Raw genomic sequence first — 27973 nt, 5'->3', positions numbered from 1 at the left:
AGCCCAGCTGCGTTGTTGTGTCACGTTCCTCCTGGTCGGACTGCAACTCGAACGTCTGGCCCATATTTTTGCGTTTTTTCCTCAAATATTTTCTCCCTTTTCGCTATTTTTTTCAGCTCTCATTTCCGCTATTTTAAGAAACCTTTTTAAAAGATATTTAGAAAAAATTAAAATTGTTCACATAACTTTAAAACGTCCATGTATTTTAATAAAAAATCATGACCTTTTTAGAAAATAACATTACAAAAATTGTACAATTCAAAATAGATGTACACACATTTAAATAAAATTCATGATATTTTTATAACATATTCATGTAATGTAAACAATTTGTTTGCGCAATTTTAAAAAAAATCCATGTCATATCCAAAAAGTATTCGCAACCACTAAAAATAAGACGTTTCGAAAAATGTTTGACCATTTTAAAAATATTATGACATTTTAAGAAAAGTTCAGGAAATTTAAAATTTTTATTTCCACAATTTTGTAAAATTAATCATAACATATTAAACACATATTTGTGATATTTATAAAAAATGTTCCTATAACATAAAATTTATGTCCTATATTTAAGAAAATCAAGAAAAAGCAAAGATTTCTACTCTTTACAGGAACATGAATAAATAAAGATTCTCTTCATATCTTCATTTTCCCTTCCAAATTTCTAATGTTTCTACTTTTCCAGCTGGTACCATGTCACCGGTCTTAAATAGGGCGAGGAACCAATCTTTGTAGTATTGGAATGTAAGGCGAAAGTACATTTCTGCACCGAGGAGCAAATGCTCCTGGTGTGAACAGTAAAATCAAAAAAAATCAAAAAAATAAAAAAAAATTGAATTTTTTTTGTGACATACTTTCACAAATGTTTGTTGTGCATGCAACATTTCATCATGAAATCACATTGGTGGAAGTCGTGCCAAAAAAGACAAAATCAGAGCTCCAAAATGCTTTTGTAAGTAACATTTTCAGAGCATCGATTTTGTTTATTTTACCACGCCTTCTACCAATGTGATTTTGCGATGAAATTTTGCATGCACAACAAACATTTGTGAAAGTATGTCACAAAAAAATCAGAATTTTTTTAATTATTTTTGAATTTTTCAGAATTTACTGTTCATACCAGGAGCAAATGCTCCTGTAGAAACTCCACATCCAATGTAAGGGCCATGAAATGAGATACAACCCCTCCTACCCTTTCATCTCGCTCGCGAGGCGAACATGCAATCAAGGTTCCCTGCCTTCCATTGGCACTGTCGCTGGTCTGCCGTGTCTTTTGTGGCCTTAGGGCCATGGAGGCGTTGTGGATCTCGACTCTTGCCAGCGGAAGGGCTCTTACTCTTTTTTAGGTGAGTTTTTAGTTTGTAGGGTGTGTGTCCTTCTTAGGAAGACGAGGCGGCGTGTGGAGATGAGTATCCGGTGGATCTCGTGAAATTCGCTTGGTGTTTTTCTTCGATGGATCTTCTTAGATCCGATTTTTGTTTATCAGACTTTGCATGTCTTCGGGTTGTATCCTTCCAATCTATGATTCTCTTCGTCGGCGATGGTGTTGTTCTGGTACACTGGTCATGTCGGGTCTTAGCATGATGATTTCCCGACCGTCAGCTATAACAAGGTTTGCCCGGCTCTAGTGAGGACTTGTGGGGGGGCGATTACGGCGGCACACCTTTGGCCCACTCCGGTATTTGCAATCGTCATTAGGTGATCGACATATCTGAATGTAAGTTTTGTTACTCCTGTTGTTTTTTGTACTGCCTTAACAACGATGAATTCATGAATATAGTCCCTCCATTCCAAAATATAGTGCGCCCGCGCTTCCTGAGGTCTAACTTTAACCATAAATTAACCAGCGAAACCGACCGTGACGGGAGAAAAAATATATAATTGAAAACTACTTTTGAATACGAATTTATTTTTGCTCCCGCCGCAGTCAGTCTCGTTCGTTAAATTTATGATCAAAATTGAAGCACGAAAATAGATGAAGCATTATATTTTGAAACGAAGGGAGTATCGATATTCCGGGGAAAAAACCGGAGATGTAAGGGTCAAACTAGTCTAGTATTGAAGTTTTAGCACAAAAAATAAGTAGTCGAAGGGGGTGCGGTTTCTGTTATATGCGGCGACGTTGACGCCCTCCAAAAGTTGCTACCTCGCCACTTGTGCGTGACAGTGATGGGTACGTAGCAATATACTAGGATTTTGTTGTTAAGCTCGGACCCGACTTAGTGGACGTCCAGAAAAAAAAGGATTGGACAAGAAGCTTGAAATAGTATCCTAGCTCTCTACCTAAGCTAGGTACGTACTCCCTTCGTTCCATAAAGTTAGTACAAAGTTGAGTCATCTATTTTGGAACGGAGGGAGTAGCTGTGTGGCAGATTGCGAATTATGCATGCTTTAATTTGACACGGTGCATCGATCATATCTATCTACTGTGTGGTGTGGAGTGACTCACTCCCAGTGATCGATCGAGTGGACTCGTGATTCTTTGTCTCTGCACCGTCACGCTGCTAATTATTCTTTGTCTCAAGACATGGCTAGAGTTTATTAAGCTTACTCAAACATGTACGTATAATCAAAATAATTAGTAGCATATGTAGAACTTGGCTTCTTGCAACAACCTGATTCTTTGCCTGCTACTATTGTTCTCAAGATATATAGCTAATTAATCAATCAAGCTTACTTGAACAATGAGCATATCTGCATATGCATACGGCTTGACTTGCATGAGAAATTCAAATTAATTAGCTTAAATATATAGCCTGCCTTTCTTGCAACAACCTTGTCACCTTCTTCCACCTCCCAATCACTACCAGTAACGTTACACGGTGCAAGTAAAAATACTATAGCATGCATGCAGCTGGCCAATGTTACATCAGCGGGGCAGGCCGCCATGGCATGCATATGCATGCAAAGACTAGCAAATAGCAGTAGAGACAGAGAGAATTAACTAGGGAAGAGACGCACGGCCGGGCATGCACATTCCATGCACGGACGTCAGACCATCAGCCGGCCGGGGAAGAAGACGTTGGCGCCACGTACGTACGTAGGATCACGAGGGAAGCATGCATGGAGGAGACGACGATCGGTGACGGCAACAACAAAAAAAACCTCGTCCACCGGTGGCACGTCATATGCCGCTGGCCCGGAAGAGGCGCATGAGGCCGAAGGTGAGCCCCATGGCGGCCAGCCCGCCGACGACGACCCGGGCGGAGGACCTCACCACGGGCGCCCGGCCCAGCACGGCCCCGACGACCCCGAACGCCGCCAGCGCCAGCGTCGCCACGGCCACCACCACGGCCACCCGCAGCTTGTACCCCACGATGAACCCGGCCGCAAGCAGCGGCAGCAGCGCGCCCACGGAGAAGGCGAGGGCCGAGGCCGCGGCGGCCTGCACCGGGCTGGGCAGCGCCCTCTCCTCGTCGCCCCCGCGCTTGCCGTCGCGGTCGAGCTGCGCGATCTCCACGTCGCGCTGGGAGCAGACGGACACGAACTCCCCGATGGCCATGCTGCACGCCCCCGCCAGCAGGCCCGCGAACCCGGAGATCACCATGGCGCGCACCTCGTGCTTCACCGCGCCCACGCCCAGCATCAGCGACGCCGTGGACACCAGCCCGTCGTTGGCGCCCAGCACCGCCGCGCGCAGCCAGTTGGCGCGGCCCGCGAAGTCCACGTCAGAGTCGGCGTCGCCGCCGCGGCACATCGCGCCCGGGTTCTCGGCGTCGGCCAGCTTGGTGTCGTTCACGGCCATGGCTCGCAGCTGAGATCGAGAGTGAGACGGAGATGAGATGGTGGCAGTGGTGCGAGGCAGGTAGCAGGCAAGGAGGCAGTAGTGTGGAGGACACACGCTCCGGTGGCGTGCTTTATAGCCCGCGGAGCTCTGCCCGGTCAGGTGCGGAGGGTGTTGCGTGTGGGCATGCCGCTCTCCGCCTACCTTTTCCCCCCATTAGCGCTGAGGTTCCCAGCTTTCATGCCGCTCCGGGACTGTGTGGCTAGTGCGTACATGCCGCCATGCCATTGACACGGCCCTCTCTCTCTCTCTCTCGCTATCTTTTCCTCTCTTTTGACATCCGGTGTGGGGCGGGCGCGCGTGGCCACCACGATCGACCACACACCTAGGCCTAGATTATTAACCCATCCATTCCAAATTCCATGGTGCTTGCTGAGTGTACATCGATCATATCTTACAACCACACGGACACAGCTCGTGTGGTGCAACGTATGCATGGGCAGACCGGCGACGACGTCTGGTCCTGTCTAACTTCTCGAGAGCTTGGCGAGGCGAGTTCGTTCCGTGGTGGATCGGCAAGGGAACATGGCACGTCTATCGATCGGCCTTTGGGTTTTCCTTGCACATATGAGTCGATCGATCAGTATTATTATTGCCGTCATGCATATGCGTAAGAGATCTAGCTAGGGGAGGCTCGGGCTTTAGAGTTTCTGTTGCGGGGAGCTAGCTGTTTTCCTGTTTGACAAATTTGTGCTGGCATAGTGGGTTGGCAGATTGCTTTCCGGCAGTGCATGCAGATGTATATGTCACTACTCACTGCCTGTTTTGTGTCTCGTAAGTGAGTGTTCATTGAAATGGTGATGATGCTCATGAATATATTTGCAAGCCTGCCTACCTAAAATTTCAAGGCACATGTCGACCAATTATGCATCTGGTTCAACAGTTAGATACTCCGCTATGTAGACAAAAGGAAAGCTAAACATTTTTAGGTGCAATGATTAGTTAGTTCTTTTATAGAAAATGGAAACTTTCCTTACCTTTTTTTTAGAAACCATATGTACTGTTCACCATATGAAGTTGTAAATTACTACGCACACGGTCCACACTGGACAATACCAAAGAGTACAACCACCATGGCACAACAACAACACACACCCAATAGAAAAGAAATTTATAAACATTTCGCTGAGGGGGTCGATTGCTAAACCAAATCATTGTTGTCCATCGTCCACCACCAGCGTTACCGGAGGAGTAGGATACGGACACCACAAGCCAAAGAGCCGTCGGAGCACCATCACATCAATGTTTTGTGAGCTGAAAGAAAGCACCGCCGCGGACGGCAGAGCACATATCGATGTGGCGCGTACGATTGGGCTCAACCCCGTGCTCATTGGGCCTCAGATCCACCTACTCATGTCGACCTAGTCGAAGAAAACCACCGGATCCGCCTGCCTGCATCCCGCAACCTACTGCCAAAATAGCAACCACTCTGAGGACGCTATCCTCTACATGAAGCAGCAGTCGATGACGAGCTTATGTACAATATGCTTTTCCAAAAAGCCTCTCAAAGAAGAAGCTCTGTGATGGGCCGGATCGAGGAACACATTATTCTCTACGGTGACACGTTAGCTTACGTTTTCTCAATCCTCATGCATACAGCCAAAAACGATCAGTTAGTACTACTCCCTCTATCCTAAAATAAGTGTCTTAACTTTATACTAACTTTATTTTATATATTAAAGTTGAGACACTTACTTTGGGTCGGAGGGGGTATTATTCAACCATAGCATAGACAAAAGAAAAGCTGCAAACTTCATGTAGTTGAAAATGCTCACTTGCGGTTTTTGTATATATGGGAGAAAAGCTACACATATAGTTGCAACCGATGGAAGTGGCTGAATGGCATTTATTTCATGATGGGATGGATGTTGTCGCTAGCAAGCCATGGACATATCCATGTGGCCGGCTATATATAGCAAGTGTGTTTCTTTTTCTTGTGTAAAGCAAGCCAACGTACCTGCCGTGAGCCCGTGACGTAGCTGATTCTCCTTATCATGATGGAACCGTATCATCTCAGGCTCTGAGCTGCAAATCACTTACTAAAAACACTCACTTTGGAGACGGAGCTGCGTGCACCACGTCGCAGCAGACACAAAACGAAGAGAGAATTCCTTATTTGGCCCTTTCTTAAACTTTGATACCCTATTTGGCCCAAAATAAAATTTTCTTCTCTATTTGACACCTAAAGTAATTTTTGTTCCTTATCTAACACTTCCGTCCATTTTAGACACTAAAGGTGTTAAGCGTAAGGTGGAAAGACCGTTTTGCCCCTAGTGTTATTGTGTGACTATCCTGACGGTCGTAAAAAAGAAAAAGGCAATCAATTTATCCATGTTTTAGGGATGTATGCTCCAATATTTTGGTTAGTTCATCATTCGCGAATGCGGCAACGGAGTGGATATGTTCCAGCGTTGAGGCGGGCTCAGCCTTAGGCGTCCACCTGGACATGGCGCGTCTACATGAGTCGCGGACGGCGCCGGCATCGCCTACGGTTCATGGCAGTCACGATTAATGATGCGCCTGCGGTAGTCGGACATAGCCAGATAGATCGCTGGGTGGCGGGGCGCCGGAGCCATGATGCAGCGGCGGGGCCGGCCAGAGCGGGCGGCGGAGAGAGCAACCAGCGCAGCCAGCGGCGCTGCTAACCTGGTGCTGCATGCACGCTCGCTCGGGTTGCTGAGGTTGGCTGAACGTGTGCATGTGGCTTGCTAGCAGGGCTGCTGACGTGCTTGCTTGTTCGTGCGTATATATGGCCAGGCCATATATACGCACGAACAAGCAAGCACGTCAGCACGGGGTAGCTGGAGCTCGGAAGAGATATCGGCGTCACTTTCCTCGCCGTGCCCAGCAACTGTTTGCTTCGTTGGGTGCTCTGTCCTCCCTTTGCATGCGTGAGTGTGTGTACCCTGCCTTGGTCTGTAGCGTTGATGTGTAGCAACCTCTTCTTTGTATTGATGATGATCAGGGTACAAAAATATTATAGGGGCAATATGGTCTTTTCACCTCACACTTAACACCGTTAGTGTCTAAAATGGACGAAAGTGTCATATAAGAAACAAAAATTACTTTTGCTGTCAAATAGGGAAGAAAATTTTATTTAGGCCAAATAGGAAACCAAACTTTAAGAAAGGGCCAAATAAGGAATTCTCTCCAAAACGAAAAGATGAGCAACCCAACAAGCATCTCTGTCCTTGTGTGCTTGATTTGGAATGGCATTGGCATCTAGCTATAGGTAGCCGTGTAGCCATTTACTCTGTGTGGTGTCTTTGCCTGTCAAAGAATCAAATATATCACGAATCAATCGAAACGCCACGTTTATACCCCACATCTTGCGAGTTCAAAAAGGGTGATTATCATTTAACTAAATTATTACTTTGTTGTCTCTTTGCTTGTCAAAGAACCAAACATATCGCGAATCATGGATCGATGTTTATGCTCCGCATCTTGTCAGTTCCAAAATTATAGTAATCATTTAACGGAAAGTAGGAGTAGAAGGTAAAACCAAAATAGCTAGTGCATTATCTTGGAATGCAAGGTAAATAAAAAAGAGAAGGTGAAAAACTAAGTGCATGCACTGATTGGGAAGTAGATCCAGAGGAATCCAAGTGCATGCAATTTGCATGCATGCATCCCTCTCGTGGACACTGTTGTTCCTTCTTTGTCATCCACAAACAAAAAGAGGAAGAAGAAATAATAAAAGGCACAGTGCTTTGAGCAGACAGAAACTTTGAAGGGAAGATGACAAGGGAGCTATCTGGTCCAGGAGCAAACACACAGCATCCCGGCTCTGCAAACAACAAAAGCAGGGAGAAATTGTTCCCAAAAAAAGCAGGACATGAATAATGAGTAATAAATAAACAAACACACAGCACAGGTCAACATATTAGGTACACGTACTCGATGCATGCATGGTAGCACGGTCGATCGAGCCGGAAAAAGGAATAAATTATTTGCAGTTGCAGTGAGTGCTGAATCGGCGTGCACCATGCATGATGAACACTACCAAGAGAGAAGCTGGCATTTGCATTTGCATTTGGGAAGAAGAGAGAAAAATATTGGAGGGGAGTGCGGGATAAGCATGCACTCCACACGCCTCCTAATCTCTTTTTATGTTATCTCCCTCGATATGATCTTGCTTTAGCGAGTGGCCTCGCTTTCTTTCTGCCTTTCTTTCTTTTTCTCTCTCTGCTTTCGTCTCTCTTTCTCCCTTCATGATTTGGTCGCTCCCTTTTCCCAATCTTTCGTTGCCAATGTGTGTATGTGCCGGCTAGCTATAAAATCTGACCTCTTGTGTCGATCGACCATTCGAATGTGCCACTTATGTTCTAAAATACATGATGTTTTAATAGGTATACGACCCAACAAGCAACTTTGACTTCAAATGTTTGACGTTAATTAGTACTATATGGTTAATTAGTATGATTTGAGTATATATAGGAAAAGTTATGTATCATATGCGCTCATAATATATCAAGTCATACTATTATCAGACGTTTTTTTAATCAGCAGTTACTTTTTGGGATTAATACTCGAAGCTAGATAAGTTTGACTGCATGATTTCTGGGTTGTCGTCCATAATGTAGAAGGGATATGGCTAACGAACTAACTTGGCTTTTCACCTTTAACCTTTTACACAACCACACTTACCACTTGGCTTTTGCCCTTTAGTTACACGACTGGACTCACCTGATTACCCCTTGGCTTCTTCGAACAGACCGTCAAGTAATATAACGAAGTGGATGATCAACTAACCAGCACTAGGTTTACAAAGTTCAATCTGCTAAATTGTGCACATGTGTTAGGAAACGTGTCATCTTTTCCTAGAATTGGGATATTGCCCAAATGTTGATCTGCATTTGATCCGCAAGATAAAATCACACTCTCGGCCACATTTAGCCTTGAGAAGTTAATAGTTTATCAATCGATATATCTGAATTTAGTACTTTTGGTACCATATGTGATCGACTATTTAGACCTTAATAACTCTTGCCCGCCTTTATTTACCCACTCGCATGCATTTCTCACATCGAGTCGCCATTATGTTCTCTTCCATGTCAACACTCCCAAATCCACATCAACGCCATTATGTTCTCTTCCCAGCGGTTATTATTACTTCTTGTGCTTGGCCTCCACACGCTGCATTAAATTGCACTACATTGGCAATTCACCTATAGCCGGCTTTACAACCTTGCTACAAACCCTAATCCCTTAACCTTCTTGATGATGTCACCAGTCTCATCTTCCAACGCCCCTATCCCTTGCTTGCGTTCCAAAGACACCATTTGACTGAGACCATGATGCATAAAATATCTGTTAGAGCATGATGCCTATAGGCTAGGGGTGGAAAGTGGTAGTGGATAATCAGAAATATCCGATTTTCGTATTCGAGAAAATTCCTATTCGTATTTGAAACATCCGCATCTAAACCAAAATGAAAACGGAAATTATCCATATCTGAATTTATATAACAGATAAAAAATAAATATGGCATGATATTTTGACACAAATATGGATATGGAAGTGGATATATCCGTATCCGAATAAGATTATGGGTGGTAATTTTTTGAATTCTAGCCCCAATACTCCAGTTATCCAACATAAAAGCCAAATAAGTGGTCAAATTTTACTCTTTCTATGATTAAACTTACAAATTATTATGCATTACAATAGTATGTATTCTTAAACCTATTTATCATTGACTTATTGTATGTCACAAGTTGACTATTTCATCTCACATAGCCATTGACTAATTTACTTAAGAAATATGTCGTTATTACTCATATCCGTTCCGAATCGAGTAAATGCCTGATATGTACCCGTATTAGAATAACATCCGAGCCGCATTCATATCCGATAACATCTGTATTCACATACGTATTCATTTTAGAAATATGAAAACGGAAGTGGTAAGAGCACTATCCGGTCTGCATCCGATCTGTTTTCACCCTAGGGAGGGGAGGGGGTCCTTTCTCATGGGATGCAAGGCACGAGAAGAATTTCCAAAGATTTAGCTAATTGTTTCCCAATTTATTTATAGTTTTTGTTGATATCAAGCTAGAAATAAGTTACTCTAGTTAGAATGCAGTCCTAGTGTCAATTGTAAATACTAACTATAGCTTTTGTTTCCCCTAATTCGTGTTTATGGAGATCCTAACCACCATAGAACTAGGGGAATTTGGATTCATATCGGGAGTTTTGTGTCTTCTTCTCCTGGGAAACAAGGTTTACTGCATGGGTGGTTTCAGTTATATCATTAACCACCTAAAGAAGAGCAATCATCGCAGTACACAAAGCCAGTCAAATCATGACTAATTTCAATCGTATGTAAGACGATGTGGCTTAAGAGATATTGGGTATCATGGCCCAGCTTACACCTAGTGTACCATGCATATTTCCTCTCACCTATTTACGGGCATCTTGACCGTTCTTTTGCCAATGCAGAGTGCTGCAATGTCTTTCTTAATACTTTAATGTTGATTTACATACCATTCCTAGTGACCATGTCCCAATTATGTCTATCACTCAGTTTACCACATTTAAATCTGAAAGGACCTTCAAATTTGAGATGAGCGGTTGCTAGAAGAATGACTTCCAAAAGGTATCCAATTTTCTTGATGTACTCCTATAATAAACTATTCCACGTTAGAGCTTCTAACCTTTAAGGTTCCTTGAATAAATGAAGAAAATTTGCAATTGTAACTTAATTTATGTCCTTTTTGCGAGATCGATAATAGTTTATTCCAATAAGATAGCGTTAAAATCATTTGGCAAGAGTTCCTCGACACATGGGGGCCCTCTACCGAGCCACACAACCGTAGCTCACTCAGAGCGACTATTCCTTGCTAGGCAATCTGCAACAAGATCTATGCAATTTCTAGGGAATAAACACTCTATCGATCATAAGGGACTTAATCTCAATTACTAAATGACCATAAACCGATCAATCTAAACCAGACTTGGAAAGGCAAGATAGGGTAGTCAAAGAATCAGATTGACCATAGCCAGTAGCTCTGTATGCTGACAAGCGAGCGCCATACTGATCATCAACGCATGAAACTCTGTTTCGGGAGCATCACTGTAGTTAAACAAGTAGTGATACACTAAGAAGATGACAGAGCCATCAGGTCTTCGAAGAATCATCACAGCCGCTGCCGTACCATCCTCCTCCAAAAAAGACCCATCCACTGATAGTATCGCCATGTTGCATGGAGGTGTAGGCCAAGGTAGCACTTAGGGCATAGGGTGTGGCTTTGGTCTTTCCCAAGTTTCGTCCGCAATCATCTTTCCTTCTAGCATTTCGTCCATGGTGTATTTTTGAGCATCTAAGATTGATCTCATATAGCTTACCAGCAGGGTGTGACATTATTCCACAGTAGCATTAATGAAATCTAGGCTTAATTGTAGCCTTGCTTCCTTGAATAGGGATCCTAGAGGTGTATGACCGAAACCATCGTCGTTAGTCTCTTGCTTGAGGGTGATGTATTCCGTCTCAATGACAACTTTTCCCATTCCCACCTGGCCGGCAACATTTTGGGCCGCGGTTGTTGTTATTGCTTCAGTTTGATGAGCCTCACTAGCATGCTCAATGTGTCCGGCTGCAACAATCAACACGCCCCTCAATGTCCCTTGCAAGGCAACCCTAGCCACCATTGCGTTCTTTCCTAGCTAAATGCACCATTGATACGAATTTTGGTCACATGTTTATCTTGGTTTGTGTGCGTTGCATCCCATTCCTAAAAATGGTTTAGGAGACGACTAGTGAAAGCTCGTAGTTCTTCAGAGACCCTCAATGATTCTTGCCATCCCCCAGCTCCAAAGGATGTATACAATCATTAACTTGTGCGATTCAGGGAGTTTTTTTTATCTTGTCCATCACTTTGAGTGGGCCTTGGCATAATGTCAGGTTGCAATGCACCTCTTCCAGTTGGGAAGCTCTCCATCGACGTTTCACTTATGGGCAGAAGAAAAAATGATTCACATCTTCAAAGAGTCGATTGCATACCACACAGTGACTTTCGAGTTCCATGCCTCAACGAGCAATATTGATGTGCAGTGGGTGACTATTTCAGCAAAAACATCCCATGAAGTGGCATACATTGGTCGGACACTCCATTTTCCAAATATTGCTCCAGATCTACCGTGTTTTCTCACAACTGCGTAACCTATCGTCATTGATCACGGTCGCCTCCTAAGTGCCACGCATTATCATCCTTTGCATACTTGTAGATAGGAATTTCTAGCACCAACTGGGCATCATCCATAGAGAACGTTTGGCAGACTAAGTCAACGTCTCACTTTTGTGTTTCATGATCAATGAGCTCCTTTACTTTATGTGGGAGATTGTGTCCCTCCACAAGCATTGGCTGCCTGGCAGATCCTCTTGGCGTCCAAGGGTCTTTACACATATTAATATGTTCCCGTGACCCAAGATCATGCCGGCTTTGAAAACATCAATACCTTTTATAATACTTTGCATTACATAGCTCATAGCCTTATACCTGGGCTAGGTTGGACATCCAGAATACTCCCTTGTGGGAGATACCTGGCTTGCATGACTGGACACAAAGTAATTTTGGAGACCGAAGAATCCTCTATACTTGATATGCTAGTAATGCCATGTTGAAAGAGTAAAGCTCTTGTTGTTCGTCACCTTGCCGTGACCACCAAATTTTACAAATAATCTTTGAGATTTCTTCACATAGAACATATGAACAATGTCATCATTGACCAGGAAACTTAGCAAGCCTTTATTTGAGATGATAGAATATATAAAAATGTCATTGTTGCCAGAGAGATTGATTACATACTCCTTTCAATTTTCATCATGGAGGCATAAAGCTATTTGTTGTTGAAAGTAGACTTAGCTAACGCTTTTGACGAAATTGAATGTAACTCTGTTGTTAGATCATTATCACGTAGAGGGCTATATGGCCATTTCATAAAAAAATTCCATGAATACATTTCATCAATATCTTTTGTCATCATTATTAATGACCAACCTTTTGGTAACTTTAGTCTCAAGGAATACGAAAAGGTTTCCGTTATCGACGTGTTGTTTTGTCCTTTTCACTTACTAAACTAAACAATAATTTTCCTTACTTTCATTTAGTTCGAAAGATCTTACGCTGCGTTTGGATGTCTGTATTGGAGGACTCCGTATTGAATTGGTTTCAATACCAATTCAGTGGGGAAACTGTAACGGACATGAATACAATTTCACTTGTTTGGATGTCATGGAATTGGTCCATGTAATCCCAGTGAGGTTTCAATACCAAATCTTGTTTGGATGACAAACTATGGAATTGCATAATGCCTTGTTCTATATGCATCAAATTAAAATTTATACAATATGTGGCTATAATCAACGTCCTTGTTGCTCTCGCTGTCAAGTGAGACTGATTGTCGATGATCATCTTATCTCGCTGTCTCTTGCTAGCAGTATGCTCCTGCTAGCCTCCCTCTCTTCTTCTGAAAAGCAATCAGCCAAAGCAGAGACATAAGTTCCGCACTGCACACATAATTAAGAATGAATCCACCCGTCAAAAAATAACAATCAATCCTCTTGTTACTAATCTCATTTAGCAAGATGCGAAGGGAAACTAAATTATGTCTGACTGGATGATTATATGAAACAGACAAATATCTTGCAGTGTCATAAGAGAGCAAGCACCATGAAATCTGTTCCTGAAGTTGACAGAATATGGCTGCGTAATGTGCATTCGACTGCCAACTGATGAACTAGTGAACTGGTGATGACAACAGAAACGTCCGGATCGAAAGGAGGTGAGCAATACGTTTCCAGCCAAATCGGAGGTGCGGAGCTCGGAAACTTGGGAGGGTGCAGCGCGTGTAAGCGATTTCGGCGCTGAATTCGTTTTATTTCGGACCGCTGTTTCCGCGTGCATGCCAAACACTTGAATTGGAAATTTGGAAATACCAAATCCAATTCAGGGCCTCATTACAGACATCCAAACACAACGTTAATGATTTCCCCTTCAACAAAAAATCTTGGTCACTCATGCACATCTACTTTGCCACCAAATCTCTTCTCCATTTAGCTTCGAAGGTACCCTCGGAAGATATCCCTAATCATGTCCTTGTCGTTTCTTTAAAATCTTTTTCATGTGGCCCCATGACCGTTTTTGAATGCGACCCTTAACTCTATCCAAGTGGGGGTTACCGCTACCCATGGAATCTTACTAAAAGAACTATGTGACACTTCTTCATCCAATTGATTTTCCTATCTGTTATCTTCATGCTGCAGGCCGGGGCTCAGCCGCTCAGGCGATGCTTCATGCACCTGACACGACTCACGCTCTAGCTTGGCAGAATGTTTCTTTTTTGTAGATCATAAAACTCTTGCAGATGTTGCTAGAGCCAGTGAAAATCCTTTCAAGTCGGGGAGATTGGAGCATTCAACCTCTTCTTGTCGATTTCTTCACCATTCCAAGACGAGGACACACGCCATCCATGTTGCCAGAAGCTTCAAAATTGTAGCACATGCCCCCGCAATATGTGCTTTTAGAGTTTGATATGCTCCATATCACTCCTTCCCATCATGCAAGAACCACTGTGATTTTCCCCCTCTCTATCGATGATATTTGCTTTAGAGAACATCAACCTCTTTGTTAGGAAGTGGCAATATCAACTCTGTCTTGGTTGTTGATGACTAAAATAAATATCCCCACATTAGCAGGTGAAAAGGAAAGAAGAAGAACAACATCAAAAATAAATAAAAACTTATGCCAGCCGGTGAGATGACCCCATTGGAGTTTTGGGCCGTGGACTCATTCTCTTTACCCTTGAGCGAGGAAGAAACGGACCAGCAGTTAGTGTCAAGTATTGTTTTCACCCTTTTATTATTCCTGTAAACCTAGCTATTGATTAATAAAGAGGTTTTAGCGCTAAAAAAACTATTGTTTTTTGTAAGTAAAGAACTACACGTATTTTCTATCGATCTCAACGGCCATGTGGGCTCACCGAGTGATTCTTCGTGTAGCTTCAAAGGTATCCTCGGAAGATATCCATAATCATGTCTTTGTCATCTTTTTTTACTTTCTTTTCCTTGTGGGATCATGAGGGTTTTTACACGTGACCTTAACTCTTTCTAGGTGAGGGTTATCGCTACTCTAGGAATCTTACACAAAAAACTCCAAAACACGTATTTACTAAGTCAATTCCCTTATTTATCTCCATGTTGCAAGCCGGGACTTGGGCGATGTTTCTTGCATCTCACACGACTCTCGTGCTAGTTTGACAGAACATTTCTTTTTCGTGGATCAAAGAACTTCTGTAGATGTTGCCAGGGCCAATGAAAATCCTTTAGCTAGATTCATGGACATTGGAACATTCATCCGCTTCTTGTTGATTTTTTTCACCACTCCAAGACAAGGACCATATGACGCCATCCATGTTGCCAGAAGCTCCAACATTGTTGCACATGCCATCTCCGTGAGACGTGCTTTTAGAGATCAATATGCTCCATATCACTCCTTTCCGCAGTGAAAGAACCACGATGATTTGTATTTCATTCTGTTAGGCATACTTGCTTTAGAGCATCTTCAACAGGCGTACAAAAAGTGCTCCGCGCGTTAAAATTTGGGGTTTTCTGGGCGCCAGACAGCTCCAGCAGAAGCCTAAAATAGTGCATGCGCAAAAAGAGATTGGGCACGCGCTAAAATGTGCTATCAAAAGCTGTAAATTTGGGGCGCCGGATTGCGCGCGCTTCACAATTTGCACCGTGTGTTTTTTTGCGCGCACGTTTTCGAGCATCTGCTAAACCAATGTTGGGTCCTTCGTGCTAAAAGTGCTACATTGACGCGCTAAAACTGTTTTAGCGCGCGAAACTTTTATGCGCCTGTTGGAGATGCTCTTAGAGGACATCAACCTCCCGATGGCGATACAAACTCCATCTTGATTGTTGTTGAATAAATAGCCCCAACTCCATTTTGCCCCAAAAAAGAGGAAAGATGAAGAAAGAACATGAAAAGTAAAAAAAAAAGATCTGCAGGCGGGTGAGATGACCCGGTTAGAGATTTGGGCCGTGGACTCAGTTCTCCTTAGTCTTCACCCAAGCGAGGAAGAAATGGGACCGTCAGTCAGTGTGAACTAGTATTGTTTTTGTTGTCTAAAAAACTCTTTTTTTTTATAAAAGAGAGCGCCCTCTTCGATTTTCATTAAAAGAAATCATTCAGTCTTACAACTAAGAGAACCAGACTAAACTACTAGAGCAAGTCTAAAAAAAAAAACTACTCCCTCCATTTCAAAATACAGCGTGTCCTCGGTTTCCGTGCTTCAACTTTGACCATAAATTTAACCGACGGGACCGACAACGGCTGGAGCAAAAAATATACATGTGAATTCGTATTCAAAAGAAGTTTTCAAATATTACATTTTTTGCTCCCGCCGCAGTCGGTCTCGTACTCTCGTTGGATAAAATTTATGGTTAAAGTTGAACCTCGAAAAACGCGGGCGCGCTATATTTTGGAAGGAGGGAGTGGTATTGTTTTTGTTTGCATATAAAAAAAGAGTAGTTTGCCTCAAAAAAAGATATTGTTTTTTGTTTGGCATAATGCATAAAACAAACTACAGTATTTGTTTCAGTTTTTCTAAAAAAAAGTAAAGAGCTGCTCGTATTTCCTATCGATCTCAACGGCCGTGTGGGCCCGCCGAATGATTCTTGCCCCACCGGGCAGGCAAAGGCGCGTCCTCGCTTTATCAGTTCACGCGCCATTCCCGCCGCTACCCACCCTCACCCGACCTCCCACCCACCCCGCCAACGCCACGCTTGCCCCACAGCCGCCCGGACCCACCCGTCATCCACCGCACCAAACGCACCCCCACGTACCCGCGGCAGCCGTAACGGCTCATCCGAATCCGATCGCGCGGACGCCAGGCTCCCCGACGCACCGCCGCGCCTACCCGCGCCCCCTCCCACGTCTCGCTGACCGTGGGCCCGGCACGGCGGCAGACGACGGACCCCACTGGCATGCACTCGCACCGGGCTGTGGGCCCGCGCGTGGTATGTTGTGCTCCACGTCAGGGGAAATGACGGGAATGCCCCTCCGCCCCCCGGATTTCCTTCCCGATATACCACTCTTCTCCCCTCCCCTTCCCCCCCCCCATCTCCTCCGCCTCCTCCCACCCACCGCCGGCGACCATGGCCGGCTCCGACGACGACGAGGCGGCGGCGGCGGCGGCGTTGGCGCCGATCCACTGCCTGCCGCCGGACGCGCTGCGGAACGTGCTGCTGCGGCTGACGCTGCGGGACGCGGTGGCGTGCCGCCCCGTGTCGCGCCTCTTCCGGGAGACCCTCACGGGGCCCTTCCTCGCGCTGCTGCCGGCGCTCCGCCTGCTGCTGCTCCGCCACCCGCGCCCCGACGGCGGGGGCTGCCTCCACGCCTTCGACCCCGACCGCCGCCGCTGGCTCCGCCTCCCCTTCACCGCCTTCCTCCCGCACCAGGCCTTCTCCCCCGTCGCCTCCTCCGCCTCGCTCCTCTACCTCTGGATCGAGACCGCCCCCGCGCCCCTCACCTCCTCCTCCTCCTCCTCGTCGTCCTCCTCGCCCGCCGCCGCGCACCCGCCCAAGGCGCTCGCCGTCTGCAACCCGCTGGCGGGCACCTACCGCCTCCTGCCGCCGCTCGGATCCGCCTGGGCGCGCCACGGCACCGTCCTCGCGGGGCCCGGCGGCGTCGTGCTCGTCCTCACCGAGCTCGCCGCGCTCTCCTACTCCCCGTCCGAGGGATCTGGCAAGTGGATGAAGCACCCCCTCTCGCTCCCCTCCAAGCCGCGGAGCCCCATCCTGGCCGCCGGCGCCCGCGCCGTCTTCGCGCTCTGCGACGTCGGCACCCCCTGGCGCAGCCAGTGGAAGCTCTTCTCCTGCCCGCTCGCCAGGCTCACCGGCGGCTGGGCGCCCGTCGAGCGCGCCTCCTGGGGCGACGTCTTCGAGATCCTCAAGCGCCCCCGCCTGCTGGCCGGCGCGGGCGGCCGCCGCGTCCTCATGATCGGTGGCCTCAGGTCGTCCTTCGCCCTCGACGCGCCCTGCTCCACGGTGCTCATCCTCCGCCTGGATCTGGCCACCATGGAGTGGGACGAGGCTGGCCGCATGCCGCCCAATATGTACCGCTGCTTCACTGGCCTCTGCGAGGCTGCTGCCCAGGGAAGCGCCATGCCCGCCGCCCCTGTTGCCGGCGGCAACAACAAGGTAAAGGTGTTTGGGGGTGATGGCAAGGTGTGGTTTGGTGGAAAGCGCGTCCGCGGGAAGCTGGCAATGTGGGAGGAGGACGACGTGGGGAGCAGCGGCGGCAAGTGGGACTGGGTGGATGGTGTTCCTGGATATGGTGATGGTGTATACCGCGGCTTTGTGTTCGACGGTGGGTTCACAGCAATGCCGTGACCCGCGAGGCTCATGGAAAAAGATATCCCAGACTGGTGCGTGACTAAATGCGCTCAACTAACGATTTTCCATTGATCTGGGACATCCATCTACTGCTGAAGAGGAACTGATATCTCCATACATTTTATTTACATCGTACTTGGTTCTTAGCTTGATGAAATACTTCCAGTTGTTGTACTTAATGAACATGAAATGATCTGTTGGTTCGTTGTTTCAGACATTGAAATGATGCAGACTGTTATATGTTTAGACGATAAAATGTTAAATGTCGCATTTATAGGAACAAAATTTTACTGTGGTTAACTGGTAACTAGTCTGCATTATTTATGTGTGTTGGCCACATCCCACATGCTAATGGTACCTTGATATATTTGTGCTGTGCATCTGACGATTGCTTAGAATTGTAGTAGCCTAATAGGTTTAAATTTGGATGATTAGGTTTAACTCTTTTACAAGCTACCATTATGAAAGTTGTAGATATTGTTTCTTTGTGATGCCATCTTTATTTTTGTATTTAGAGTGGCATCAACTACTACTGCTGTTAGTGCTTGGAGTTCTCTGATATGCATTTTGTTACCCGTGTCGCATCTAGGTTAACTTGATTGGACTTTCATTTGATACACGACTCATCAAATGATCTGGTTAATATAGGCATTGAGTGTTCATACTACCTGCATGGATTGCAGAGCCACTGCATATGAACTAATTGGATGTACATAACTCTGGTCATTGTTCAATACTTTGATGTCGTTAACCGTGGCAGTCATGCATTTGAGTCATAGGAGCCCTGAGGTAGATGCCCCAATAGAGATTCCAAACCTACATGTAGGGAATCCTAATGGACATATCTGTTCAAAACTTACCTGTAGACTAGATACCGGCCAACTCTTGTTTGTGAGTTTTGAGTTGATGATAGTCTAGCTTTTAGTTTATAATCTCTGTATTACTAGCTCATTTTTTCTTTACGAGTGCATGGATGCCATCTACTGTCATCATCGTCCTTATTTCCAAAACTGAACATGATAAACAAGCTTGTTGGGTCTAATAATTGCTATTTATTCTGCCTTTCAGATGCGGTCTTGTAGTCCCTGTATGAACTATTACCATTTAATGTACTCAGGGATGTTTAAGCAAAATATTTCACGCTTATATTTTATTCTGGGATATATTTACTTCTGCTAAAAATGATGTACTCATTTGGGTGCTCTAAGCCAACTATTGCGTCTATACTTCTTGTTTAATTTTCTGTAGCCATAAAGACTACATTGTATTAATCATCCATTTCGATACACCAAACCCTGTCCATTTCGATACACCAAACCCTGTCACAAGCACGCAAACTTGAATTTTTGTTGTACTTGATGGATATCAAGGTATCTGTCAGTCCTTTTGTTTCAGACATTAGAATGTTGTAGACCTTTCTATGTTTAGATGATAAAATGCGACATTTATAGGAACAACATTAGTGTGTTTAACTGGTAACTAGTATGTTTTTTTTTTCATGTGTTGGGCACATGATCATGTTATGTTGATATATTAGTGGTGTGTCGGATGATTGCTTCTCTCCACCATTTTTGAGGTTGCGGATGCTGTTTGCTAGCTTCATCTTTATTTTCGTATTTAGAGTGGTATTAATTACTTGTGCTGCTGTACCTATAGGAGCCAGGAAGTAGATGCCCCTTAACCTACCTGTAGAAGTACAGAGCACCCTCAGTGGACGTAGCTGTTCAGAACTTACCTGTAGGTACTGACCAACTCCTGTTTGAGAGTTTTGAGTAAGCTAGTCAAGCTTTTAGTTTATCATTTCTGCACAACTAGCTCAGATTTGATTTTACGAGTGCATGGTCGGTTTCAACTATTATTATTGGCCTTGTTTCCAAAACTGTACTTGATAAACAAGCCTATTTGGGCTCATAATTGCTATTTATTCTGCCTTTTAGATGCGCTCTTGTGGTATCCTGTGTGAACTATTACCATTCAGTGTACGCAAGGATGTTTAGTCAAAATATTGCGTATTGATATTTTCTTCTGGTGTATATTTACTACTGCTGAGAAAGATTTAATCATTTGGGTAAGCCCGCTGTTGCGTATATATTTTTTGTTTAATTGTCGATAACCAAACAGACTACATTGTATGGTATGGAATCTTCCATTTCGATACACCAAACCATGTCATGTGCATACAAACTTGGTTTCTTGATCTGTCAGTTTGTTTCAGACATTCAAATGATATAGACCTTTCTATGCTTTAGATGATAAAATGTCGCATTTATAGGAACAACATGAGCGTGTTTTAACTGGTAACTAGGCTGCTTGTCTTTTATGCGTGTTGGGCACATGTTCATGTTACGTTGATTACTTGGAACTGCAGTAGGTTTAAATTTGTTATGAGCCACATGGAAGTAGAAGTAGTGACCAACATTTCTGAAGTTGTGGATATTGTTTGTTAGTGATGCCTTTTTATTTGTGGATTTAGAATGGTATCTACTACTGCTGCTGCTGCTGTACGTAGTATCTAGTTGTTTGATCTGCATTTTATTACCTGTGTCACATATAGGTCAACTTGATTAGACTTCCATTTGACTCATCAATTGGTCGGGTTAATTTAGACAGCGAGTGTTCTTATTGTCGGTACCGATTGTAGAACCACTGCATACTGACTAAATAACTAACTCCAGGTAGCTGTGGTAATTGTTCGCTTCTTTGATGGAACCGTTGTGGTAGTCATGCATTCTGAGTCATATAAGCCTGGAGGTAGATGCTCAACAGGGATTGTAAGCCTACCTGTAGAGTGCCCCAACTGGACATACCTGTTCAAAAATTAATCTACTTAACCTGTACATAGTACTCCCTCCGTCCGGAAATACTTGTCATCAAAATGAATAAAAGAGGATGTATTTAGATGTATTTTAGTTCTAGATACATTCCTTTTTGTCCATTTTGATGACAAGTATTTTCGGACGGAGGGAGTACGTAGTAGATTTGGTGATAGTCCAGCTTTGTGTTTACTTTTTCTGATTTACGGGTGGTGCATGCTCGGTATCTGTGCTATTATCAGCCTTATTTTGCAAATTGCTATGTATATATTCTGCATCTCAGATGCGCTCTTGTATTGCCCTTTGTGAAGTATTATCATTCAGGGCCTCCTCAGACCATGGGTATAGAAAACAGAGGAAAGGAAAATGTATGGGAATGGAGCCTGTTGTGCAGTATAGAAAAACTGTGGGACTCTAAAACCATAGGGCTCCTGAAGTGCAGGAATATGAACCTTTGGTCGGTGGAGCAGAGTGCGTCTCACGGTTAGGGTTCATTGTTTACCGACGATCAAATAGTTAACAATTTAATGTTGAAGTGCACTCAACTAGCATAATCATGAGTTGAATGTTCAATTGCTCACCGCGGAACATGCGGTTGGAGTAGATTACAGGATTCCCGTGGAACGCTACTCATTCTTCATGTGGTGGCAGTGAAAGATAGCAAAAACGCGCAAACATTTAAGCAAAATATCACATGTTTATATTTTTGGAACCTAATATCTGGTTGCCTCGCGCGAACATTTCACTCGCTATGGAACTACAAACGAAACTCACATGTATGTTCGCCGTAGCGGGTTCCCAGCGCGACGCGACATCAACTGACCAGAAGCGCCTTAAACGGGCTGCAGAACACAAATTGCATCGCGAGCTTGCATGTTTCTACATGACAAATTGGCATGCCCAACTAAAAAAAGAAAGGAAAAGTTCTAAAAAAAAGAAAATACATAATTAAAAAGTGGCACCATTGAAAATGCTGAACAAAAAATACACACAATTTTATAAATTTATAAAATGTCATGCTCTGAAAATGTGAAAATTGTCAAGCTACATTACAAATTTGCCATCCTCTAGATAATTATTTTATCTAGATAAGCCCCAATAAAAATTGCCATGCCATTAAAAATAAAAAAAATCCTCCCAACATTAAAAATGCCATCCTCTGAATAACAAAAATGTCATCCTATCATTAATAAAAAAAATGCCATGCACTTGGTAATAAAAACTAGATGCCATTAAAAATAAAAATGCCACCCCCTCAAATAATAAAAATGCCATCCTATTATTAATAAAAATGCTATGCATTTAGCAATAAAACTTCCATGCCGTTGAAAACATTCCACCCTCTCAATAATAAATTGCCCTCCCTATTATTAATAAAAAAATGCCAAGTTATAATGATAAAAACTGTCTTGTACTTGAGTTGTGAAAATTACAATATATATATTTAAAATTTCCATGTGACATAATTTAAGAAAATTATAAAAACTACTTTGTTAATTTCTTTTAGAAAAAAAAACAAGCAAAAAAAGAACATAATTTGCCACCTTGTAAAAAGAGGAGGAAAAAAAAGGAGGGATCAAAATTTGAACTGTGGTCTCCCAAGTAGAGGCTCGGGTACCTAGACGGTGCGGTGTGCGAGTAATGTTTTGATTGGTACACTGTTCGCCAACTTTTCTATTCACAGCGAACATGTTAATAAATATGACATGCAACAAACCCGACGGGAGAGAGCATGTTCACCAGATTGCCCCCTGACGAACGTTCGCCAGGTAGCTTTTCTGCTATATTTTCTTTAGGGAGCCATATCTTTCCTCCTTATTCCATATAAAATGTTGGAGTTGGTGGCCAGTGTACACGTAGGCCCAACAACCTTCTATAAGCCCAACAACCTTTCATAAACAAATAAACTCTTCTTAACATGAGGAGAGATATATGCCATTGTGCTTTATTCACAGCGTGGGATCTAACACGAATAAAAAATGAACTACAACTTTAACACAAGACCAACACACTTGTAGAAGACACAAAAAACAAATGCAAAAAAACGACTCCAACTCAAAATCATGATCTTGGTTTTAGTGTCTCTTCACAACTAGTTCTCCAATTTCATATCATAGCATAAGAGAGCGAACAAATTTTAATTCCAATGTGGCGCTAGATCTTGTCCTTCTATCTGATCCACAACCTTGAGCAATTAATTTATCAATGCCCATTCTCCTATGTTTTAAAATTTGAAATGTTATCTTACATTAAATTTTGCAAGCCTCTTACATATTGTTGCTTTTTTTATCGTGAATTGTGCAACAGTCGCATGACATTAGCATCTTTTGACCATCTCCTAAGTCGGTGGCCTAACTCCTTATCTTTCTTATGACTCTGCAACTCATGGCCATTGTACTAGTATTACTGCTAAATGATGTACAATCATTTGGGGTACTCTAAGCCCACTATTGTGTCTATTATTCTAGGTCAATGGGTGGTATGGAATCATGCATTTCAGCATACCAACCCTTGATATGCATATAAACCTGAATTTTATCTCGTAATAATTGCTTCTTCCCTACTTATAAATGTTGGAGTTGGTGGTGAGTCGCATGTGGGCCCAACCTTCAATAAACAAATACACTCCTCCCCACATGATGAAATATCAACAATTCAAGAGAGATATAAATAATTGTGCTTTATTCACACGTGGGACCTAACACAAATAAAGAAATGTAGTACTACTTTACATTAGACCACCACTCTTGCAGAATTAAGTCACAAATAACAAATGCAAAAAAGGCTCCAACTCAAAATCATGATCTTGATTTTAGTTTCCCTTCACAACTAGTTTTCCAAGTTACATATCATAGCATATGAGAGCAAACAAACTATAATTCCAACGCGGTGATATACCTTGTTCCCCTACCCGATCCAGAACATTGAGCAATTAACTAACTAATGCACATTCTCGTTTCACCTTAAATCTTGCATGCCTCTTAGGTACATTTGCTCTTATTTTATTGTGAATCGTGCAACAACCATAGGCACTAGCGTCTTTCGACCATCTCCTAAGACTATGGCTAACTCCTCGTCTTTTCTATGACTCCGTAGCAACTCATGGTCATTGTCCTTGTATTATGGCTAAAGGATATACAATCATTTGGGTTCTCTAAGCCCGCTTTACATCTTTACTATTTGTTTATTTGTGTGGTACAGAATTCTGCATTTCAGCATACCAAGCCCTGATATGTACTTGAATTTTGTCTCGTAATAATTGTTTTATGGGAAAAATCGGTGGTTGCCACTCCTGAAGTTGCATATTCAAGTTCTGCCACTCAAAATTACGTATTTTGGTCCGCATCATTAGAGTGTTCAAAGAAATTAGCTGCATACCCCTGCACACCGTCTCGTTTGTTGCCGTCAGTTTACCGTCATCTTTGGGCCGTTTCCTCCTTTTTTTTAGGAGTTCTGATTCCTCTGCGGGATCCGCCGCATGTCATCTTTAACCTAAACGACGACCGATGAGACGCGCTTAACCATGGCAGCCAAGACGGATGGACGAGACATCCATAATTTCAAATCTCCATTTCGCACGCGAAGCTTTGCATTGAATCCCAATGACGGCCGCATTTCCCAGCGACGGTCATTCGCTGCCCTTGGATTTCGGCCATCTATAGTCCTACGAGTATGGTTAATAGTATAGCCAACCACTAGCTATATGATGTTGCCATGTCATCTATAGTCAAATTTATAGTCGACAAGTATAATAGTTAGATATAAACATGTACTACTTTATTGATACATTGTCCATCGTACCTCACTCTCGCACAAAGTCTCTAGAAATACGTGTTGTAGCTTACTGTTAATCTGTAGCCCACTTCTCTTATCTCTCCTTCAACTCAGTAAAAATGTAATATTTTAAGTCTTAGAGGGTACTTGGATCCGTTTTAGTCCCATGACTAAAAGTAGTGAGACTAAAACTTGCTAGCCTCACCCATGCTTGGATACAAATACTACATAGACTAAAATCGAGTTAATGAGCATTTATTATCCTCCAAACCCTCCAATTCAGAACTCGCATATGTTAAAGGAGAGGAGTTAAATGAGGAGAGAGAGAGGACTAATCCATATTTTAGTAGGGTTTCCCTGACTAAAATTTTTTAGTCTCAAGACTAGTTCTAGTCTCTCTTTAGTCAGGGGTGATTGGAACTTTAGCCTCTAAAAGAGACTAGTTTTAGTCAGACTAAAAATAATCCCTTGGATCCAAGCATGCTCTTACAGCCCGCCTATGTCATCCTAATATACTTGCTCCAAGATACACCAATACTAGTGGACATCTCCTTTACATTTGTTGGTCGGCTACATATAGAAAGTGTCAATAGGTGGAGCAGCGTAGTTGCGACTTTTCCTTCCATTTTTGGTCCCCTCCTTCTGCCATGCATGGGTGTTCTTTATCTTGCAAACTCTTCAATTACTTGCAAACTTGTTGCGGTTTGGGAAGCAATGAGATGTTTCGTCAATCTTCCCATAGTTAAGTATTTACAACACTAAATCGACACTTGGACTATTTAAGCACAACTGTATGCATTGGTTGTATAGAAAACTGGAAGCGTGCAAAAGCATGCAATGTAAACAAAACATAACATTTCAAAGTTGTGATCACGATGGTGTGTTTGTCATTTGAATATGTTTCATGTCATGCTTGACTTTGCTGAACCAAGGCCAGCCATGCGCCTGCCCAGGTGAGCCTATTTATAAACCGAATCTTGCATCTACAACCATTTTTGTAACGGGCCGGAACAAACAGGGTCTGGTGCGTTGAACTTGAAGGGGCCAGGCAGTAGTGTTGGTGGTTTCAGTTTATTGTTTCCCAATTTAACTAATGCTTTGGTGGTGGTTACTAACAAATTAGAAGTAGTTGTGGCATCTATCCAGTTATCAGCGACCACTGTTTCGTGTGCGCTTGCGTCACCGTGCGTTGATGTTTGAGGGAACGGATTTTCTCTAGTAGTTGTAGCGTGCTGAGCTATGTTTGCTTGTTTATGCCCTGCCCTGGTAGCATCCTGAATCCATGCGTGGTTTAACCGGTGGTGGTAACATTCTCTTTCCCTCTGTGAACCCATATATAGTAGACAGTTCAATGTTTTAACTGGTTCAGATCTATAGTCGTCTCCTTTTTTCTTGGGGGAATATAGTTCCATCCATAAGCAGAGACTGGTCGCGATAGGGGTACTCTTCTCCGGCCCCTTGTTGCAAGTATGCTTGTCACTTTGTAGTCTGAATATGTACCATTAGATGCTCATACAATCATATAAAGAAGTATAAAGAATAAAAAGGACGATGCAGTTCATAAAAAGGACGATGCAATTCCTTTCTCTGGGTGTGCGCCCTCGACCAGTACAATGCAAGGTGCTTATGGAAAAGAATGTTAGAGATATATTTGCGTTACATGTATTTGGTGGCTTAGAATTTGTAATCCATCTCCTGCCTTATCTTCAGGAGAGCCTTCTTACCCTCCAAGTCTTGTACTCCATATATACTCACCCTTGAGGCTCAACAGTACATCCATCATATTCCGTCAATCCATCTCTATCCCTTCTAACAATGAATCCTATCTTTTTTAAATATTGGTGCTTATTTATACAATATAGACGCTTACTTATACACCTCCGGTATAGCAATAAGCTCTGATGCTTAAATAAAGATCGATCAACTTTTACAAGCACCTCTCTAAATACCTTGCATTGTACATAGCGTTCGTTCGTCCGTAGCAATTTGCGTAATGGATAGGTGCGTCCGGCCCGGTGGGAGTCCAGAATGAATGAACGGGCACTGCTTTGCTGCATCGTGGCGCACATGCATATTCTAATCCTAGATGACTGGGCAAAGGATTCTTTCCGATCAGCACCCCCTGTCGGATTCCCGCCACTTGATAACCACACGCACCAAATCCCTCAGTCGCTCCTACTATAATCTTCTTCACTCCCCACTAAGCTTTCGTGTCAGTACTAATCTATAACCTGGAGTGCTTGGACCTTCGAGTCGCCGTCATGGCCGGTTCATCAACGGCTGCTTGCGTTGCGTGCGTGGGGCGGCAGCGGCACATCCATCTCATTAGTGTGCAGGTTTGAAAGGCTAATTGAGACTGTTAAATCGCTTTGTTAATTAATCGTCGCTGCGGCTTTCTCTTTCGTCGCACACCCATTTGATTAAGTTACTTCCTCCGTCCCATAATATAAGAGTGTTTTTGACAATTAATTAAGCGTGTGACTGGCAGCAACATTGGTTGATCTCCTCCGGCGTCACCCTGATCTCTTTCCCTTTCCCGGTGGTGGTAACGAAGCGGCCCGGCCCCGGTGAAAAGAAAGAAACACTAGCTAGCTATGTAGATCAAGATGTCTCTCTGGAATTACCGCCTTTCTATGTCCGTCTATGCCAGCTCCACAAGGTAGTTTCACTGGAATTACCTATGCGCGTACGCCAATTAGACGTACTATGTGTTTGCATTTATCTTAGTGATGAGGAGCTAGTGCTCTATCCACATAGGAGTACCTGTCTATGCCAAGTCGGCGAGGTAATTTCAATGGAATTACCTATGTGTATACGCCAACTCGACGTGCTTTATTTATGTAATTATGTTGGTTTGAAGTGCTCTATCCATGGTGATGGGCGTCATATGATGTGACCTTTCACTTCTTCCCGTACGTGGGTTGGAGACCGACCAATGCATCAAGTCGCGGTCTCATGCTTTAAATATAGAAATGGAAATAAAGTACTTCCTCTTTTTTTTTAGAGAAAAGGCACAAAGACCCGACTTCAAATTAATGAAGCCATCAACCGGCTAGGATACAATGATGCTGAATTACAAAGGCAAAGACTTGACCAAAAACTGAAAAATACATGCCAAATTCACTACAGAGAATAAGGCAGCAAGAAAACTGCGATCAAGCCGCCGGAGAGCTTGCACAGCTAGAACGGAAGGGCCGAAGCCAC

The 27973-nt window shown here is 43.6% G+C and overlaps 2 protein-coding genes across 2 annotated transcripts; one reads left to right on the top strand and one right to left on the bottom strand.

Annotated features, from left to right (window-relative positions):
• Nucleotides 1-2716: 2716 nt before the first annotated feature.
• Nucleotides 2717-3979, bottom strand: LOC123047525 (vacuolar iron transporter homolog 5-like). Its single transcript, XM_044471106.1, has one exon. The coding sequence runs from the start codon at nt 3743-3745 to the stop codon at nt 3125-3127; it is 621 nt and encodes a 206-aa protein (XP_044327041.1). The 5' UTR covers nt 3746-3979; the 3' UTR covers nt 2717-3124.
• A 12907-nt stretch (nt 3980-16886) lies between these two features.
• LOC123047524 (SKP1-interacting partner 15) lies at nt 16887-18428 on the top strand. The gene has a single exon (XM_044471105.1). It carries the CDS (start codon nt 16944-16946, stop codon nt 18177-18179), a length of 1236 nt encoding a protein of 411 aa, XP_044327040.1. The 5' UTR covers nt 16887-16943; the 3' UTR covers nt 18180-18428.
• Nucleotides 18429-27973: the final 9545 nt, after the last annotated feature.

The sequence above is a fragment of the Triticum aestivum genome, chromosome 2B (genome assembly GCF_018294505.1).
Source record: "Triticum aestivum cultivar Chinese Spring chromosome 2B, IWGSC CS RefSeq v2.1, whole genome shotgun sequence".
NCBI classification, from domain to species: Eukaryota; Viridiplantae; Streptophyta; class Magnoliopsida; order Poales; family Poaceae; genus Triticum; species Triticum aestivum.
Note: the sequence above shows the minus strand (reverse complement) of the source record. Positions and strands in the feature narration are given on the sequence as shown.

What these genes read in the sequence shown, in the direction of transcription:
- LOC123047525 (XM_044471106.1), bottom strand. Translation starts at nt 3,745, where the DNA reads ATGGCCGTGAACGACACCAAGCTGGCCGACGCCGAGAACCCGGGCGCG.
- LOC123047524 (XM_044471105.1), top strand. Translation starts at nt 16,944, where the DNA reads ATGGCCGGCTCCGACGACGACGAGGCGGCGGCGGCGGCGGCGTTGGCG.